The 20269-nt window shown below is 38.7% G+C and overlaps 3 protein-coding genes across 3 annotated transcripts; 1 reads left to right on the top strand and 2 right to left on the bottom strand.

Annotated features, from left to right (window-relative positions):
• Positions 1-3364: 3364 nt before the first annotated feature.
• On the bottom strand, positions 3365-8525 carry LOC140758274 (5'-3' exoribonuclease 3-like). Its single transcript, XM_073094377.1, has 23 exons — positions 8349-8525; positions 8127-8232; positions 7983-8059; positions 7590-7781; positions 7410-7529; positions 7251-7313; positions 6784-7068; positions 6608-6685; positions 6404-6514; positions 6076-6147; positions 5892-5996; positions 5777-5833; positions 5593-5688; positions 5320-5390; positions 4993-5121; positions 4803-4879; positions 4687-4727; positions 4519-4593; positions 4279-4427; positions 4087-4197; positions 3942-4017; positions 3796-3872; positions 3365-3719 (listed from the first exon to the last, which is right to left on the bottom strand). The coding sequence occupies exons 1-23, from the start codon at positions 8523-8525 to the stop codon at positions 3416-3418; spliced, it is 2649 nt and encodes an 882-aa protein (XP_072950478.1). The 3' UTR covers positions 3365-3415.
• Positions 8526-9371: 846 nt separating this feature from the next.
• LOC140758313 (uncharacterized) lies at positions 9372-10105 on the top strand. The gene has a single exon (XM_073094419.1). It carries the CDS (start codon positions 9513-9515, stop codon positions 9975-9977), a length of 465 nt encoding a protein of 154 aa, XP_072950520.1. The 5' UTR covers positions 9372-9512; the 3' UTR covers positions 9978-10105.
• Positions 10106-11376: 1271 nt separating this feature from the next.
• LOC140758273 (uncharacterized) lies at positions 11377-15561 on the bottom strand. Its single transcript, XM_073094376.1, has 2 exons — positions 14850-15561; positions 11377-12150 (listed from the first exon to the last, which is right to left on the bottom strand). The coding sequence occupies exons 1-2, from the start codon at positions 15465-15467 to the stop codon at positions 11392-11394; spliced, it is 1377 nt and encodes a 458-aa protein (XP_072950477.1). The 5' UTR covers positions 15468-15561; the 3' UTR covers positions 11377-11391.
• Positions 15562-20269: the final 4708 nt, after the last annotated feature.

The raw sequence follows: 20269 nt of genomic DNA, 5'->3' as shown, positions 1-20269 counted from the left end.
CATAACTAGAGGAAGATGGCAAATTTCTTGTTTTTTATTTATAAGAGAGAAAGAAATTAGTCTGTGAGGTATTATATCAGTAACTGTATCTTTTTAGTTCTATAGTGGATGATGACAAAAGTTATACACTCCTGTCAAGTTGTTTGTTTCTCATCACTTTTCTCTCTTTTACTGCATTAAAGCTCAAAAGTGCTACTCGATCATCAACAATGCCTTCTCTCTCAAACCCCCCCGCCCCCCAAAAAAATGATCTTAATGCTAATAATATATTAAGAAACCTTCTTGTATTTTAGATGATACAATTAATACCTAGTTCTTGCTAATGACGTATTTGATCTTATCTATTTGGCCTTAAGATTCATCCATGCACTTCGCAAGAGTCTTATGTCACATTTCAATTTTGGCCCTGTTGTAATCCGACACGTAGCATAAGGCTAGATTGACCTTTGATATTTTTATTTTATTTAATAAAAAAAAAGAGGAAGTTATGCTAGATCTTGATCCTTTTGGCTCAATGAAGTTAATTAGCACCTCAGTAATTTTCCATTTGCCTTCTTTTGTCATGTCATCTGCACATTAGTTCACAAGTAGTGTCATCTCCCTTACAAGTTACAAGCTAAAGATTTGTTCTTATCCTGATTAGCATAAAGAATATACTAATTAAGTGGAGGTAATCAAATGTTTGAATGCAGAAAAGCATATACGGCAGCCATAGGTCTAATTAAACTGCAGTTGGATACTCTCACCAACAAAGGTGGCAATGTCTCCACCAAAGAAGCCTATTTCATATTTTCTTCTTCTCCCTAGTGCTAATGCATGATCTCCTTTATACTTTCTAAGCATTAAGCATTAGGAAAGGGGGGGGAAATATATATATATATATATATTTTATGACCAAGAGAGCACCATGGAATTAATTGTTTCTCCTATGAATTGTTGGTGAGCCGAAAGCAAACCACTGCAAATTAATCAGTTAAAAAGAGTACCTAATAGATCTTGTAGATTTTTTTTTTTAGTCTGCAAGGTTGAACCCCATCAACACATTGACTCAGATAAAGGAACTCTACTTTCATGAACAAACTTAAATATATAGCACTAATGCTTCTTGTGCTCAGCTACTCAAAGAGAGTTCACTCAACATCAAAAGTGAATAGTGTTCATAACCATGAGTTATTTATTCGAGTATTAAAACTATATAAATTTTAAATTTTCTAACAGTTTAAATATTTTAAGAAGTCGTCAATTTGATCGGATGGACAAGTCTAGCAATACACTTGATTTCCAACTTATAGATTCTTTTCTTTTCACCTTTTCCAAAATTCGCCAACTTTTCCTATCCACTTTGACATATGATCTTAGAAAATCTTAGTAGGCTTCCATTAACTCAAGGCCTAGTATGCCTTGTGAGAGAGCCTTTTTGAAGCCTTAATTGTGCATCTTGGATCATGTAACCAAATGAGTACTAACCCACCTTCTTTGTCAAAATTATATTTTCCATTTAGGACTAATTGAACTTTGGATAGGCATGCATTAAGGCCTCAGATTAAACAAAAGTTTTTTTTTTTTTCCCCCAAGTTAATTACAATAATTAAGTAGTGCTTAATGGTGACATGAAGGACAATTCCTCGAGCTTTGCCCAAGGATAAAGTGAGACGTCACTAAAGTGATCATGGTGGTCTTTAACCTTCCTCTATGGAGAAGGAGATAGATTAAAGTATAAAGAAGGAAAAGGGTGTTGATAAGGTGTACAAATTGAGAGACATACTTATTAGACCAACCTCCTCCAACTTTGCCAAGAGCCAATAACCTCTCCTTTAATTTGGATTATTCCTCCCTTAAGATGTGCCAAATAAGTAAAGGACCAACTTGGATTTATGTATCTTAATTTGTATCTTTCAAGTGTAAGGACTCGGTCTTCTGGAGATAATGGTGCTTCTTCTTTAGTGCTTGCCTTTCTCCCTTTATAAAGTTGCTGCAATGCATTTCTTTTTAGAACCTCAAGACAAATACTTTTGGCAAAAGTTGGCTACTTTTCTTTTTTAGCCCACATTAAACTTACTAACAAACCCATAGTTGGATTTAACTAAGGCCATTCGTGTATGCTTGATTGGTGCTTGGTGAAGAATCTCAATATGCTGGTAGGTTGGGAACAAACATCAAATTGTACATACAAGTCCAAATTTAACCAGTTATATAGATATATATATATATATATATATATATAATAGCACAATTTGAACACTATTGATCACTATATAGTTTCAAAGAGGTTTTGAGTTCACAGCTTTGTCACACATGGATAAAGTACATAGCATGCAAGCTTCTTGCTTTCTAACTGGGTCTATAACAAGACAAACTTCTAAACCTTATCTGACTTTCACTTCTCCAAAGCCCGCAAGGGAGGTAAAAGAGCCACCATTGGCATCTGCAAAAGAGAGAGAGGCAAAATTTCCACAACTCTTGAGGCTTTTGCCAGGCTTTGAGTAAAGGAAGGGAGGCATTGGTTTCTTTTCATTTGAGAAGTGGCATTGCATGAAAGTAAGGGAATTCTCGGATCAGGGAGCCCTACAACAACAACAACTACTACTACTACTACTACTACTACCACCACCACTACTTCTACTACTATAAATCCAACATTGATGGCTAGCTATCTATCCTAAATCCCAAAAAGAAAAGAAAAATCTATACCTTGTGGGTATTTCATCATTTGAAAGTGATGATTGAAGGATCCAAGGAGATGGGCTCTCTTTATATGATGCTTGAGTTGTAGGGGCGAAGGGCTAGAGGGCACAAATCCATGTGAGCATCTCTCTCTCCCCTCTTCTTTTTTTTTTTTTTAACTTCTTTCTTTTCTTTTCTTCTTTTTTCCTTTTTGTAAAAGAAAATAATTCTCCTTTAATAATTCTTTTGTTTCATAAGAGGACTGGTCAAAAAAGTAGAGGAGAGAATCAGAAGTAGAGGCCTTCTTACCTGCATGACATGAAGAAAGAACCAAACTATTTGGGGGGGGGGGGGGGGGGGGGGGGGAAATGATAGTGCTTTTGTTGAATGATTCAAGTAGTGGGCAGAGTGAACAGCTTCTTTAGCTTACCAACAAAAGATTGTGGAGTAGAGTAGGCGAAGCAAATCCCAAGACTACTTTGTATATTAAAACCAAAAAAAAATCCCATATTTTAATGATGCTACCTTTTTTTTAAAAAAAACAAAAATATTTTGCTAGTCTAATTAGTGCCCTGTGATGATGGCAATCATATATATCGACCTAAGCCCTTTTCTTTCTACCCCACATATATGTATACTACTTGAAACATTATGTATATTGAAGGGTATACATAGTCTAATTTGTTTGTGATACCCACCTGTTTCTTTATTTACACACATCCAAAATGAGAGAGAGAAAGAGAGAGAACAATCACCACCATCCTCTGTTCTTATCCTCATTAAAGCCCAGTTGCCTCTCACGGCCTCTTCCAGTCCTAAAGCCCATACTTTGATCGGCCCAAGGCCCATTACTAGTCTCACCGGGCCAGGCCATATACCTCCCACGGCCTCCTCTTCCAGTGCCGAAGCCCATTCCTTGATCGGCCCACGGCCCATCGAAACTCATACTAGTAGAATTGTTCGTTGGATAACGACCATGGCGTCTCCCAAAGCTTCCATTATCTCGCCTACTACCATATGAAGAACCAGTTACACCTCTTCCTCTCCCTCCACTGCTACAACCCATGGTTACGTCCGACTTAGATTAATACTACTGCATGAGATTAAGAAATGGTTGGATTTTATGCGTACCTATTCGTTGATGGCGCTCGCGAGCCTGGATACTCGTGCCACAATGGCTTCTTGATGATAGCATCAGGCGACAGAGTCTGAGAGAAGACGATATGGCTAAAATTTATCTGCCATGCAGACAAGATGTATATGAACTTTCGATTTACCTTCTCAGGTTTGATTACGTTCTCAAGCAATCTCGGAACGTTGCATGTTGAATCGGGGTTGAGGAAGATAGCTGACCTGCGATTGAGAAAGATGGTAAAGAAAGAATTTATAGAGACATCCAGGACTTTAGGATCAACAACTTACGTTGTGTGATCTTCTGTGATATAACTATCTCCCATCCTTTCGACCAGAGAGCTCAAGAAACCATCGACCAACTCGTCATCGCAACGGGAAAGGAATCCACTAACCTGGCAACTGGAGCAGGGGAATAGCAATTGCAGGTCTACATGCCAACGAGTATGACAACATTAGTGACAAATTAAATTCTGCAAATACCTTTCTGAATCAATTGGAATTTTTTCATCTTCTTTTCCAGAAGGGCAATTCGGTGGCGTAAAACTAGAGCTTATTTTTAGACCCAGTGTGGAGCAACTCCTCGTAAAGATCTTGTCTTGCCGGAAGACATTCCGGTTTGTTTCATCCTCCTGCCGAAAGATAAGAAAGTGAATCTAAGAAACAAGTGCTAGTTGAATGTTTTAACTGATTACTATTCAGCAGAACAGACTAATAACATACCGATAAATCCTTCTCTAAGATTTTGGTAGCAGCTAAAAGTTGTTCTTCCTCAATAAAAGGCAACTTAGCAATACCCTATACGAGTTTTTTCTCCCCACATTTAGATGAAGTTCTACCTCATAATCAAATCAAAAAAGTTACTTCATATTAAAAAAAATTCTAACTTACTCGCCACAGAAAGCGAATTCCATCAGTATCGACCTCAAAATCTGATCACCAAGAATATGAATACTACATAACTAGCCATATTCCATTAAAATATATATATATAAAAAAAGAGCTACCTGTTGGATAGAACTTTAAGATTGTTGAGTCCCTGTCACTCATCAAAGGCATGTATGCCTTCGGCAGCGCAGCATCGCTGTCGAAATTGTATCAAAATTGTATCACGATTCACAAGTAATGTGAAAATTCCAGAGAAAAGAAAAAGTTTCAGACATAATAAGTAATAAAAATCCTATTAACTTGGTATACCTTTGTGGTGGCAAGACTGCCATCAGTTGATCAAAAGGTTTAAAAGGCCTTCCAAGTTTAAATACAATTTTAGAGCACGAGAGGCACTTAAAATCTGAAGCAAATGGAGCATAGTAGAATGGATAATACCTGCCAGAAAACGAAATCACAATGAACAAATGGCTTTAAGTTCCAACTGCTCACTAGATGAGTTATGCAATGACAAGGCAAAAGATCATCGCCCCTCCCATCAAAATTCTCCCTCCACTGGATCAAGATCATATCAACCAGGTGGAGGAGAGGAACACTTGGATGATGTGAAGTTTTATTAAGTTATGTATCACATACCAGGACCATGAGCATACCCCTGCAAAATAGTACTGGAGGACCCAGCAAAGCCCTTCCATATACTTTTCAACCTGCATTTCAGAAATAACACAGTGACCTATATAAAATCCCAAATATTGTAATATACTGGAACAATAAGAGAAGGAAACTTCTGTAATTCGAAAAATAAAAAGGCCTCCCGGCCTAATTCTTCTTCGTGGATATGATTCAATAGCCTGTTTGATGCAATAAATTAACCAAGGAACATAGCAAGCAGCTGAACTTCATTCATACCATTCTTTTGCGCAGGCTTTCAATTTCGTCTGAACATTTAACTGAAAACTTCTCACTGTAGTATCTAGATTTCCAACCAGGTGAACCCAGCTTTACCTGCAAAAGTTTCGAATACTTTATCGATTATCAATATAATTTGCACAGTATGTTTACATAACTATAAGATTAGAGGTATATTTTGTACTCTGTCATTGTGAAGAACTCCACCCTTAAACAGGTCTTGTTTACTGCGAAGTATATCCTTCAATTTTATCCGTAACTCGGCAGTGTTTTTTAAGACCTATAATTAATTAGCATACATCAGATCTGTCGGCATTCGTAGCCATCTCACTTCCACTTCCAGTTGAAGAGACTACGCATTTCGCCTTAAAAGTGTCTGACATGAAACTTCCAGGGCTATCTTGCTAAAAGGGGAAAAATAACACTATTAGTAATCTTGTGGATCAAATATCATAAACAAACGCACTCATAAATGAGCCTCACCCAATTGTCAGAATCATTTCCGTTTGCGTCTTCTTCTGCTAATCTTTCCTTCATCAGCCTCCGGAGTAGCTTCTGTCGAGATAAAAGAAAAGCAAGCATACTTGGATGCAGATTCTTTTTATGCAAGGAAAATGTAAAGCAGGAAAGAGAGAAGCACTTCAGAAATGGATGAATTCTTCAGATGTTTTATGACCATTAATTAGTTTTCAGATGTTCGATGCCAAGACACTACATGGCAATTTAGCTCCAAAACACAGAGTAGGAAGTGATAAACTCCAAACAGAGACTGAAAGATGGAACGTATAAAATTTATCAGTCCAGAGGAAACCTGCTGCAATTCATATCTTCTACTAAATATTCTTTCTTCGTATGTTCCAACCTCAGCAACAAATCTTTCTACTCTTGAGACTTTTATATATGCAGCCTTTTTATCTTTAATCTGTTGTACCAGAAAAAAGACGTATATCGATTAGTCTTCCCAATGCGGCGTACAAACATGCAAACTGAATAGCAACATATCTGTATTCATTACTTTGCTAGAATCAATAAGATATCCTCCCATTTTATTGAACATTTTTTTATACACCTCAATAGCTAGATCAATTGCCCCCTGCATAGAAGAGAAGTATCACCATGCATGGAAATCAGAAGATGTGGAAGGAACTAAAAGAAGCAAAACATTTAATTGTGAAGGACAAAATCAAATACCTCCTGAATTTCCAGTGAAGGAATATGAGGGAGGAAATCATTTCCAGCCAATAAACAGATGAAAACAAAATCGTCAATGATTCTTTCGACGTCGATGGAGAAAGGTGGATCAGGTATCATCAAATCGAGCTCCAAATATTCCCGCAAGGTCCAAATATTCAGAAACTGATAAGGTTTTTTGGTTGGGAGAAACTTTCTTGGCTTAAAGGTTTCTTGTTCTCTTGCTAAGAGGCTTGTGTCTATTAATGCCTGGCAATGTTCTTGCCGGTCTTGCATGATAATATCCTGCATAATACAAACAAATTATATAAAAAAATATAGAACATACAACCATAATGTATCTAACGTATTTTTTTTTTAATAATTGCCATAGAAATATTTCAAACTATCATAATTAAAACTAAATTCATCAAAATATCACAACTGCTATCAAAATCATTAACATCTTCATCACAAATTAAACTCACCTCACGCAGAATAGAGAAGTGGATTTCATGACTGGCCAGAGCAAGAAAGATGAGGTCCGCATCCTGCGAAAATTATCGCATTCAATCTCAAATTTCTGACAGCATTAATAGGTAAAATCGAATCAATTAAACTTATGCTACGATAAATTAATCTCATACCAGACCATATAAGCAATGAGTAGTATTCACATCGTATCCAATAGAACTCCGCTGGGCTCGAATAAAACTCATGATCTTATGCTCTCCTTCTCCCGGAACATTGGCATCAGAGAGGATAACCTTGAAACAGAGACATAGGAATTAACTAAGGATTGGAGTAAATTAGAGTAGCAATCTCACCTTTAATTCTTTCCAACCAGCGTCACTGTTTAATCTCAGTCGTATATAATACTCGAGAGCATGAGATAATTTCTCCATGAAGATTGTTCCAGGAGTAATGACGTTTGAATCGGAAACCTCGTGTGTCTGTTTTGGGAGCAGTTCTTTTTGCTCCTTTTCGAATTCTTTTCTCAGTCTTCGCTCCTCTTCTTCCTACATAGCAAGAGAACGACAACGTTATCCATCTGCTTTGATTATAATTTATAATCATTAACAAAATATTAAAAAAAAAATTGCTTACTTTTAAAAATAAAAAATTGAAGTACCTAAATAAGTTTTAAAAAATAAGTAAAAATAGAGTGTTAAATACAAAATTTCACCGGAAAATAGACAATAAAATGAGCTAAGACATACTGCGATTGCTGCATCTTTGGCCGTTCGAAATCGTCTTGATCTCTGCTGGTTCATTTTTGCTCTCGGAGCAACTCCATCTGCACTTATAAACATTAAGGAAAATAGAAAGTGAATATTAGGAAGTACAACAAAAGAGTAACCCACCTATGGCCATATAGAGAAGCTTTCTGGGCCGCACGATGCGGATCATGCGGTCTATGTACTTGAAGATTGCGATGAAGACTTCATCGTACGTGGTCGGCGGAGAAATCTGCATGCATATATAAAGTTCACGATACGTGCATGCTTACCTACATAAATACGTGCGGTAGGAAAAACCCGTGAATAACAGGAAGGAACAAGGCATTGGAATAAGTCGGATTAAACCTCGTCTTCGGGGTGAAAGCATGGATGGATTATTCCATTCATGTCTACATAGAGATTGTCATACTCCATACCGACAGGGTTCGGATTGGAATAGTCTACTACGTCTTCTTCGATTGCATTCACTACTACTTTGGGATATTTCCCTACAAGCCACCGATAAAATGATGGAACTCCCATAGTTATCCGAGTTATTATTCTACTACCATGTGTATATATACACAGGGAGTGATTGAAACGGCGGGTTAGTTGAAGAGACGTGGAAGGGTCACACGTGTAAGGGTCCCTCGAGATGGGAGGACGGAAGAGGAATGAACGGTGGATGGGAGCAGTATCCGCCATTGGCACGAAGGACGAGCTAAGAGAATGATGACGACTGACGAGAAAGGATATTATGCGTGATAGAAACGATTGGGATCTCGACTCGCATGCATGATGCATGTACATAAATAAGTTATTATAAAATAATTCCAAATGAAATAATTTGTTGTAATTTGAACAGTTTCTTCGGTTTTTTAATGTAATTATCCAGTAACTTAAAATAAGAACGGGAGCTTTATATATATATACACATGATAAGATCACGTGTGCGGGCCACGTGGATTTGAATGTTTTTGTCCCTTGTTCGTGTCTCAACGGGTAGAAATAGCTCTCGGATAAAGTTATCGAAGGCAGTGATAGTTGGAGTGGTTATAGATTTACTTTCCCTACGACGAGATAACTTGTAACAGCAGACATCTTATCTCGATTATTACGTGCATCTGAAGAATAATATATCGTATATATTGTTCTACATTTTATAACTTCTGATAAATTTGGGACCGCTACACGATAATGAAAGCAGATTATTAGAAAAATGATTTAATAATTTGATCGTTTAAAAAGATATATATGATAGAAATATATAATATTAATATGCCAGAATCACAAGTACAGTAACGAAGATTGAAGTTTATTTAAGAAGAAAATTATTTAGTGGCGTACTTAAACAGGCTATAGCCGGTAACGGGTACGGCGATGTCGTACTGTTCCTTCACCGACCCCTCATTTAAACCCAATCCTTCAAGCTCCACGCCTCAGTGCGAAGCCCAAAATCACCAGCCAAACATTTCTATTTTACCCCCTTCGTTTCTTTGATATTCAATTTCCTCATTCCACTCTTGCGACATGAGAGGCCTCACCAAGCTCGGCTTCGCCCTCCTCCTCGTCTTCTCCTTCTCCCTCATCGCCCTCGCCGCCGAGCTCCTCTTCCTCCTCCGCCGACGCCACCTCCGTCGCTCCCGACCGGCGGATCCAGAGATCGCCGGCGGCGGCTTCCTCTGCGGTAAAAATCGCTCCCGAGTCGAGCCGGCCGTCGCCGCTATCACTCCGTCCGCTAAGCCTCCGCCGCCGCAGGCGGCTGCGGAGGAGGAGGAGGAGGAGGGCGATCTGGCGTCGTGGCGAACAATGTACCTCGGGCCGTCTAGGGTTTTGTACACGATCGAGGAGGAGGAGGCGGAATCCGGCGGCGACGACGACTTGGAGTCGGAAACGCCCTTCTACACGCCGTCGTCGTCTCCTCCGCGCGCGGTGGAGGAAGTGCTCGTAAGCTCCCGATCCGACCGGAAGATGGAAATTAGTGTTCTCAGTTAGTTTTACTATTAGAACCTTGTCGTTGCTCTTAATTCCTTGGCTTTTACCACAAGGAACCAAAGAAATATAGTGTACTTTTAAATTAATTAGGCCTTTTTAACGAAATGAAATTTATTATAGGAGTAGTTGGTCGGAGTAGCTAGGAATTAACTCGTGAAGTAATTAATATCCTTCTAGATATTAAATGCTCTCTCCTATTTTTGAGCTTATATTTTCCAAACATTTTCAAAATTCCCATTACTTTTTCATCGGAAGAAAATATTGTGATATCAAACTTTGAATTAGAACAATTCACGACAGTCTTCGCCTTTTCTTCTTCTTCTTTTTTTAAATTTAATTTGGGGGTCTTTTAAAAGTAACTGACACAATTCTCTTTTTCTTTTTAATCTTCTTCTTGTAGTTTTTGCTTTAATTTGTATCATCACTTCCCTCCTCCTCATTGAATCATTGAATCCTTTACAAAAAGTAGGCTTGGAGTTCACTGACATGGAAATGGGCCGAGGCCCAATGAGTGTCCTTATCTTTATCCGCATAGATATTATTATTTGAGATAACTCATTACTTCTTTAAAACATATTAAAGTAATAATAAAAAGCAATGGTGATTGATTGGAGCGAATACGGCGCCGGTTCCATTAGTCAGCGCCGGAATTCTCAGCATGTAGTCAAATCTAAGCTTAAAACTAACCACCTTGACGAACGTAACCTTGTTTTACCCCATCGTAGCATTTAATCCCCGAGAAAAGTCGAGGTTGGGGTATTAGTTACTTCAAACTTATTTACACGATAAATTATTAATCTAATAGCAGGATGTTTTGAGGCAATAAAAAATAAAATAGAGGGATGGAATTACAAATTATCTGGCACTTAATATGCTCATCGAATGGTCCAAATCCGCCCCCATTTGATCAGGTGTAGAAGTAGAAAAGCGACGCGTGGGTTATTGTCTAACAAATATAATATAAGTATTTTTCAGTTATTTTAAATATTATAGTAATACAAAATAAAGTAAAGTGGGGTAACTGATTTTATAAGCTAAGTCTGCCACGTGCTTTTCCCCAGGCTGGAGCAAATATCTACTACTACTTGGGTTGTAGAGAATCCGCGCCGCACCCAAAGCTACACTTAACCTCTGAAATAAGCCGTCGGCTTTGCTTGTGGCGCTGGAGAAATCATCCACGTTGTGAGTTGTGAGCACGAAGACGAAGCCGACGACTTCCAAGTTCGAGCAAGTCAATGCGGATTCGATCGTCAAACTAAAAAAGGGGTCAAAATAAATAATTATACCACAAAATTTATTTAAGCCAATTTAATCAATCATCCCGCCAACCATCACATGTGCCAGGTTCTTAAAATTAACGAAAAAAAATATAAAAAAAATCCACAATGGTTTCAATTCCATCAAAATTCTATCATCAATAATTGACGTGGCATTTGGTACCCTCGAATTGGGGCGAGCTCCGATTGGTCGGTGCCGGAATCCTCAGGACGCAGTCAATCTTAGGCCTAAACCCGTGCACCTTGACGAACCAAACTTTGTACCTCAACTTGCCATTCAGCTTGACATCCAAATTGAAGTAGCCATCGGTCCTCTCTTTAGCGTAGGCCTCCGGCGCCGACGAGGAGGTCAGGCTGGTCGATTTGCCTTGGAACGCCACGTGGACGACGGTGGTGGTCTTGGTGTGCTGGAAGAAGGCGGGGAGCGTGTCGTTGGGGCCGCCGAGGGATGCGTCGGCGTAGTAGGCGGTCGCCTCGAGGCGGTCGTAGTAGACTCCGATCCGGCGGTTAGGGTTCCGGAAGCTGATGTCGAGGAGGAGGACGTAGTCCAAGGCGCCGGTGGCGTTGGAGAAGGCGAATTGGGGAAGGCTGGCCGTGTCCACATTGGCGCGGATCTCGTGCGGGCGAAAGATGAGCCAGAATATGAAGATGCTCAAACCGACGGAGAAGATGAACTTGACCAACTTGCAACAGAGATTGCAGCAGCAATCGCCGGAAGAGGAAGCCATTTTCTTTCTTTCTTTCTTTCTTTCTTTCTTCAACCAAGAGATAGAGAAGAAGAAGAAGAAGAAGAAGAGGGAGGGAGGAAGGAATCGTTTGCAGCTTCTTCTTTGAACAAGAGGTTTTGAATTGGTCCAACTCCTCTGTTTTGGTCTCTCTCTTTTAATACTTTTGTTCTATAAGTCAAGTCAAAAAAATATATAATAAATATTTGGGGCGACATTACATTTAACTATTATTTTTTCACATATTATTTTTATTCATAAAATATACATAAGCAGCTATATTAATACACATTCGTCCTTATATTTCTAAGAAAGAGAAAAATAAATTTTAATTGCCCAAAATATAATTACTTTCTTAGGAGGTATTTTAGTTTACCAAATCTGGGGTTAAGATATTTATAAATATTATAACTATCTCTATGTTGTCAACTTTCTAAGTCTAACTTAAGAAAAGAAAGCAGTTTGGGAGAGGGCAGTTGGTGTGAGTTAGATTTGTAGTGATTTGAAAAATAAATAAATAAAGATTAGGAGGTGTTACATTATGAGTCATAAATAGAAGTTATATGAATGTTTGGTACATTATCCCTTAGAAAACCAATAAAAATTAGATGCACATTAGGCAACATTAATTCATGCATTTTTTTTTGAAGGCATGATTGAGTAATTGGTGAAGTGGGGAGAACAAGGGAAGCATTAATTATTATCTCATCCAATGGATAAGTTGCTGGTACAAGTTAGGCCTAAAAAAATTTAGAAAATAAATATAATGCCAAGGTGATGCTTGTATTAATTATGAGGCTTGGGATGGAATAATGAAAAGTGGACTTAACATTAAAACAGGACATGGTATATATAACATCAAGTTGATTCCCAATGCCTTCCACAACATGTTTTACTTTAGTGTTTCTTACTCCTTGAGATAGAGAACGCAAAATCTCTCATTCATACCATTCTTGCTTTAAAGAGAGATTATTGATGTAAATTTATTGTTATTATCATAACAATAGAGATTTGCTATGAATTTAAACCGATGATTCTCTTTGACTAAGTTATTTCAAATTATATCTTAATGTACTTTATTGAGATGCATCATCAAATACTGTCAACAAATCGATTAGGATAATTAGATGAATTCGATTGTGCTCACTCAAATCATACAACTCTTTGTATCATTTTTTATGAACGATTAGAATTGTAAAAACACGTCAAAATGAGTCAAAAATTTTATGCTCATGTATTTTAATTTTTTTCATTATTTTGTTTGCTAGAAATCTATCTTTAACATTCGTTTCATGTAATAAGCAAAGATGGGTCTTTTTTTTTTAATTATTTATGAATCTGAAGGTTAGATATGAATTGAAGAAAGACTAAAATTTTTTTGAAGGCCTCACCGAATATTTAGCTATATAATCTAAACTCAAGTCATATGCGTTGTCGAATAATTGTTTTGAACTAAACATCGTTGAGACTTACTTTAAGTCGTTACGTTGTCGAGCTGTTCCTTTAAACCAATCGTACTGTTGAGCCATCAAATCATTAAATAATTTCTCCATAATATATGGGGTTGAAATCGAATCCATGACCTTCTTAATCATGAGAAATATACCTAGAGTTGATTTGTAAAGATAGAGTGGACTCACTAACTATCCAGCATCGCAGCCTTATGATTCCTTTCTCCACTTTATTCGAGGAAAATAATGCATGTACTTTTGATTCGTTATTAAGCCATGCAACTATTTAGATGTTGTTTAAAGCTGAAAGCTAAATTATGCCAACCACCACCGTAAAACAGTAGCAGAGACATGCTAATAGGTTTAAGCGTTTGTAAGTATACAACTTTTGGTTAAAAAGATTAAAATGAACTGTGCATATGTGCGCCTATTTATAACCTATTCTTTATAGGATAATCTATTTATATGTCTAATTTATATACGGAGAGAAAGCCCTATTAAATCGACTTCCCAACCCCCAGAAGAGTACAAATCTTGTTATGGTGGTGGGAGAGTGGGTCCTTGGCACGAATCAAATTCCTACTTGGCGTCGTACTTACAAGAATTGTAACTTTACCTTAAAAAGGATACCAGATTATTTAATATGTATAGATTAAGATGATCTAATAAAACTCTTGGCTGCTTTAGGGGATCTTCTGGTGTGGTGGATTCTCCACTTAGTTACCAAGCTATCATCAAATAAATATATGGTCATGAAGAGACCATCAGAAATAACAATGTCACGCATTATTTAGATGATGGGAGATAATATTCTTCATTTAAACCTTGAGCAGGAGCAGGATCGAATTAAAAATATCTAAATTAAACACAGGGTGTGGAAGAGAATGAAGTATAAGGTGGTTGTTACTAGTGGAGGAAGAATCCAATCTCCCACTCATATCAACACGGTGGAAAGAGAGCGACGTAGCAATTACGACTGAAAGAGACGTCCACCTAAAAAGAATTCGTCACCTCCAATTAAGCTTCTTTTTATTTTTTAATAGCAAAAAAAGGAGAAGAAATAAATTAATAATAAACTTTTGACTTCAACTATCCTCCACATCCACATGAATATGAGATGCTTAATTTCCACATTAATCCCACCAACGCGATTCCGCCACATCTATCGAAATCTTGGATCTCACACCACGCAAGATCTAACTAATAGTAACATATTGCAAAATTAATCCACAGTTAACTTGAAACTAAATTATTACAAGTGGAATATATATATATATATATTTCCAATTTTCTTATATATAGATATGTTTCTACTCGATAAATAATAATAGTAATATCTCGTTACCGAATTAATATACGTCTCCATGGTGGAGACTTACTTTGAGATCTGAGGCCTTAGCTGTGGTAGCATGATTAGACGTCGACGGTGCAGGCCGACATCTGCTGGAACTTGAGGGAGGGGACGACGCCGTCGCCCCTGCCGCCTTGAACGGAGAGGAACGCGGGGCAGCTGACGAAGAGGTGGTACTTTCCGGAGATCCAGCTACCGACTTTCCACCGGACCCGGCCGTCGAGCTTGACGTGGATGAGGAGGAAGTTGGCGGAGCAATCCTGGAGGAGGGAATTGGCGACGTAGGGGGCGACGGGGACGTCGATGCCGGAGAGGTAGGGGGACCAGACGACGACGTCGTTGTGGCCCTGGTAGATGGGGGGGATGGCGTTGGGGACGGTGATTTGCTGGTTCTTGTAGGCGGCGTAGATGTCGAGGCGGTCGTAGTAGACGCCGATGCGGTCGTTGGGGTTGCGGGAGGAGATGGTGACCTGGAGGGAGGTGGTGAGGAGGGTCGGGGTGGTGAGATTGATGGAGATCACCGTGGCATCCTGCAAATAGAACTTGGGCTTCGTAGGGCGGAGGGTGAGCCACACGATCAGGACGATGAGGAGGATGACGATGATGAGTAAGAGGAAGAAGGCGCACGCCTGCTTGACCCTCTTCCGCCGTTCGCACTCCCCGTGGTTGCCGCAGTCCTTCGTCATCCCGACGGTCGTGCCTGCTGGAATGGAGTTATTGTTGATACTAGAGAGCAAGAGGAGAAGAGGAAATCAAGTAAAAGGATATATGCATATATATATATATATAGATAGATAGAGAGAGAGAGAAAGTGAGGAGTAAAATTTCGTTTTTATTTGGATTCTTTTACCATTTTACACCCTATATGATCCGTTTATTTCATTCCACTATTCTTAATGCGTCTGTGCTTCGTGAGAATATAAAGCGAAGGGAACCCACTATCGGGGGGTGGTGGTTAAGAAGTTGGGTATAAAAAAATAAAGACCGTGCAGGAAAGCAGTATGACGAAATGTCTAAGAGGGCGCGGGCGCTGCAACGTCGCCATCGAGACCGTCCTGCAGAGGTGGAAAAGAACGAGGGAGCGATGCGTAGGAAAGGGGAAGGTGGTCCGAGTCGCGTCAACCTTGATGTTACGTAACTCGCACGCACCGACTCAACTCCTCCCAGTTTATATAAATTAAATTAAATAAATACGGCATGAGATTTATACTACGTACTAATATGACGATGCTTTATTAGGTGGCAATGGTGTGTTATAGTCTCCGGCCCACATGGCCAAGGCTGTAGTCGATCTACTGCAGCATAAGTTTTCTATTATACCATTTTCAATTATTGGGCCATACTGGAAGGTAGATAGATAAGAGGAAAAGATAAGGTTGGAGAAGAAGAAGAAGAAGAAGAAGAAGAAGTCCACCACTATTCGTACGTTATTCCTAATCCCAATTAGTTTTAACCAGGAATAAGGGAATAAGGGGGGTGGAGGGCCCTTAGGAAATGGGGAAGGAGGGAAAGCACCGTCCTACCCTAAACTCTCTCTCCATTACGTTGACATCTTAACCACCATTTGTCCACTTTCAGCAGCCCATGAGGCATAATCACCTTCGACCATCCACGATTTCTCCACCATCCATTTCCTTGAACAGCATCTCCTTGTACTCCTCCCCCCTAATTATAACACCCATTAGAGCTGTAGTTAGCCACATGATTATTTAATTACCTTTCCAGTAGTTAATTAGCAATAGCATGAAAAAGGAGATTGCTTCTATGAGAGGGGAACTGAATTTTATGCCCATCATGCCTTCAAGAAAGAATTCAAATCCATCATTGCTAACAAATTTTATTTTATTTTTATTAAAAAAAAAGTAACAGAGCATAGAAGAAGAAGAAAAGAAAACAGAGTAAAGGCACTTTTTAGCATCACTTATCCATTCTTTCTTTTAATTTTTTCTACTTCCCTCTCCTTTGTTCTTTCGGCATGTTTGCAAAAAGAAAACAGAGACATCTAAGATTTTTGCCGTAGAAAAAACTGCCGGAAAGGAGAGCGAGAGGTTTACTTTTAATGAAACATACTGCGTCAAGATATATTTTAAAACAACTATTTGGTTCATAAGTCCTATGAAATTGTATCTCAAAAAAAAAAGACAAAATTTCAACTATTTATTATAAAAGAAGGGTGTTACTTAATTATGTTCTTAGTACTATAGTTTAGAGAGGAAATTAATGAAGAATTAATGAAGAAATAGATGACAATTAGACATCCAGACCCTACATTTATGGACAAAATGGAAGGTGGAAGGAACCTTCAAGATGGCTGACTGAGGAGTCTGATTTGGATAATAAATTTAATTTTTTCTTTCCACTGAACATAAACATGCAATAATATCACTATAAAGGGTTCCACAAATAGCCAAACTGGAGAAGATATTAAGAATCTTAAGAATCAGAGGTATGCTGTGTCTGTGTGTGTGTGTGTGTGTGTGTGGAGAGGAAGGAAGATGACAGGTACCAGAACATATCTCAATCAGTTTACTTTCCCAAAGAATTAAAAAAGATAGTAATAATCACCGCTAACAACCCCATAGGAAAAGAATTATTAATCTCTGGGAGTAGTGGGCTAAGCCTAATTATATTTTTTTAAGAAAAAAGACTGGAAAGGACATTGAAAGAAAAAGAAAAAAAGAAATGAACCAGGATGTTGATGGGAGTAGAGAAGTCAATATAAGTCTACTGAGGAGAGAAGGGGACAAATTCCAAGATGATATTTCCCAAGTCCAAAATATGGAAACTATGGAGCACAAGGCAAAGTGTGCTTTCCCTACAGGAATTATATCCTGAGATCCATGGAGGATAAATAGTTAAAAAGAATTAAACATATCAGAGTGATGAGGTTCAATATGCAACATCAAGCACGTTAGATTAATGGAAAACAAAGGCAGAAAATGAATGAAAAATCTGCAGTAGCTACTCTCCTGTAACAGGATATAACTTCACTTTTTTTTTTAATAAAAAAAAAGAAAACTTTAGATGATACGATGCCTGTTAATTATGCTTAAATTTGACTTAGAAAAGATTGCTATGAGAAGAACACCAAGATTATGCATGCAGTATTTAAGAAATGTTCCAATGTAATATCAAAACGTGCATCTCTCAACAGCTAGCAATTTTTATTTTCTTTATAAGTTTTGACATATTAAATTACAGAATACTCAGATGGGGAAACAGGGAGTTTGTTGAATTGATTAGTTCTATTGTAATGGGCATTGGCATAAAGTAATATCAAAATGTGCATCTCAACTTCTGGCCTCTTATTAAGCTCAAGAGCCTTCAATGAAGCTATCTTTCCAAGCTTCATGTCTTTGTGAATGAATGTTCTAATGCAATATACACGTTCCAATGTCTTTGTGGACAGCATAACCTCGAAGCATCATGTTCCAAATGAATGGCGTTTTGGATGGCATCCTCTCAAAACCCCACTCGGCGAAATCCATTTGGTATCTCCGACATAAGAAAGATATGCGTATCGATATCTTCCAAGAGCCGATATTGGATGGAGGCTGGCTTTTACAAGTCCACGTACCCGTGGTTGGACCAAGATACTTGGCAATTGGTGGCCTTACTTCGACGCTACCTTCTACAAGGGTCAATTCTACCTCGTCAACCATTACGGCGCTGTCGTGGCGTTGGATTTTCGGAGACAACTTGCGAAGAAGATCGCATCTTCTCCCAACCACTATCACTTTGACAAGAGGTACTTAGTATGGTCGTCCGGAGAGTTGCTGCAAGTTATCCGAACGTTAGAATCATCGCTTGAAAAAGCGGCACCGGAACGATATAGAACGGTATGGTTTTGTGTCTACAGACTAGACATGAGCACAGAGAGTGGGACGATGATTCGCTGTTTCTTACACTGGAGTATCACAATCGACATATTCTCCGCCGATGTGGGTACCACCCTTTCTCTGGTGATATCACAAGCCATGGCCAACATAACTTAGAACAATATTCAGCATTAAGATACTTGGAAGAAGATTGAACTACTGTTGCTTGGGCCTCGGAAATCATAACATTCATGATTTGAGCACCTCGCGCAGCTTATTGACATTCATGTTTTTCCTCTTCTCATTTCCTCAGAGAGGAGCTCTGCAAATAGCAATCTTTTGTTACGCATGTTTTGAGAAACTGCAATGGTTATGAATAACAGTACTACATTCTGTTTTGAAAATCACATTGAAACTTCAAATGCGTACCTGATAGACAATTGATGTATGAACTTTGAAAAACTTTATTACCGCGTCTACTTATTATAACATGGATTAGCTATTTGCTTTCTTCGATAGAGAACCTAGATTCGTGATTGCGGGTTTACTAACTTATGATGGAAGTTACGTGTTCGATTTTCTCATGAATATTGAGGTTACAGGGTGCCTTCCATGCCAGAATTTTGTATATTGCTCACGGTGCTTATGCTAGGAGCTTCACCCACCGCCACATCTATAATCTTGACTAGTTACTGGAATTGCTGACATCCTGCTGAAATTGGTTGTCAATCTCCAGTTGCTTGGCAATCTTTGGCGTTTTCCTCTTCTCCACTATCCCCCATTATAGATGTCTAAAATCACCGATAACAAAGGAACGGGAATAGATGGAGCTCTGACCTGCTTCTTTAGCAATCTTTTTCTTCTTCATGATTACTCTTAGCTTCTGAGCATCTTCTCATTTCCTTTCAGCTGCATATATGTTTGTTAAAAGAATGTAATGCCCCTGTTCTTCTGGCTTATTAAGCTCAAGAGCCTTCAATGCAGCTATCTTTCCAAGCTTCATGTCTTTGTGAATTCTACAGGTACCAAGCAGTGAGCCCCACGCACCATCATCTGTCTCGATAGGCATTCTCTTTATGAAGTCATGAGCTTCTCTGAGACGGCCTGCACGCCCAAAGACATCAACAGCACAAGCATAATGTTTTTGTCTCGGGAACAAGAATATCCTCTTTGTTTTTCAGACCCACCATTCCTGCATGACCACAGGCTGAGATCGCTGAAACAAATGTGCTGCCATTTGGTTGCACACCATTAAGCTGCATTAATTTGAACCATTCTAACGCATCCTTCCCTTGACCATGCAGCCCAAATGCGTTGATCATAGCATTCCATGATATTACGTTTCTATCTGGCATATCATCAAAGACATGTCGAGCCTCTACTATACAACCACACTTTGCATACATATCCACAAGGGCAGTACTAACAACTAGATCTAAGTTGAAACCATTCTTAGTACTGCAACCATGGATCTTCATTCCTAGTTTGAGATCCATGATATTGGCACAGGCTGGAAGGGTGTGTGGGAACTCAGATTTGATGATTTGAGCATGGATTTGTTTGAGAGATTCGAGATTAGTCTGACGACTTATAAAAAGGATTGCGCTAGTTTAATTCCAACTGTATATGGACGGGCTAGATTTCTTAAATGGTATACTGGACGGCCAAAA

This window comes from Typha angustifolia, chromosome 3, assembly GCF_048772165.1.
Source record: "Typha angustifolia cultivar Huaian chromosome 3, ASM4877216v1, whole genome shotgun sequence".
Classification (NCBI taxonomy): domain Eukaryota; kingdom Viridiplantae; phylum Streptophyta; class Magnoliopsida; order Poales; family Typhaceae; genus Typha; species Typha angustifolia.
Note: the sequence above shows the minus strand (reverse complement) of the source record. Positions and strands in the feature narration are given on the sequence as shown.

Coding starts and splice junctions, on each gene's coding strand:
- LOC140758274 (XM_073094377.1), bottom strand. CDS start 8,525: ATGGGAGTTCCATCATTTTATCGGTGGCTTGTAGGGAAATATCCCAAA. Junction 7,530..7,589: donor CTGGTTGGAAAGAATTAAAG/GTGAGATTGCTA, acceptor CTCTGTTTCAAG/GTTATCCTCTCTGATGCCAA. Junction 5,834..5,891: donor CGAATGCCGACAGATCTGAT/GTATGCTAATTA, acceptor ATAAAATTGAAG/GATATACTTCGCAGTAAACA.
- LOC140758313 (XM_073094419.1), top strand. CDS start 9,513: ATGAGAGGCCTCACCAAGCTCGGCTTCGCCCTCCTCCTCGTCTTCTCC.
- LOC140758273 (XM_073094376.1), bottom strand. CDS start 15,467: ATGACGAAGGACTGCGGCAACCACGGGGAGTGCGAACGGCGGAAGAGG. Junction 12,151..14,849: donor TGTCGGCCTGCACCGTCGAC/GTCTAATCATGC, acceptor CTTGACTTATAG/AACAAAAGTATTAAAAGAGA.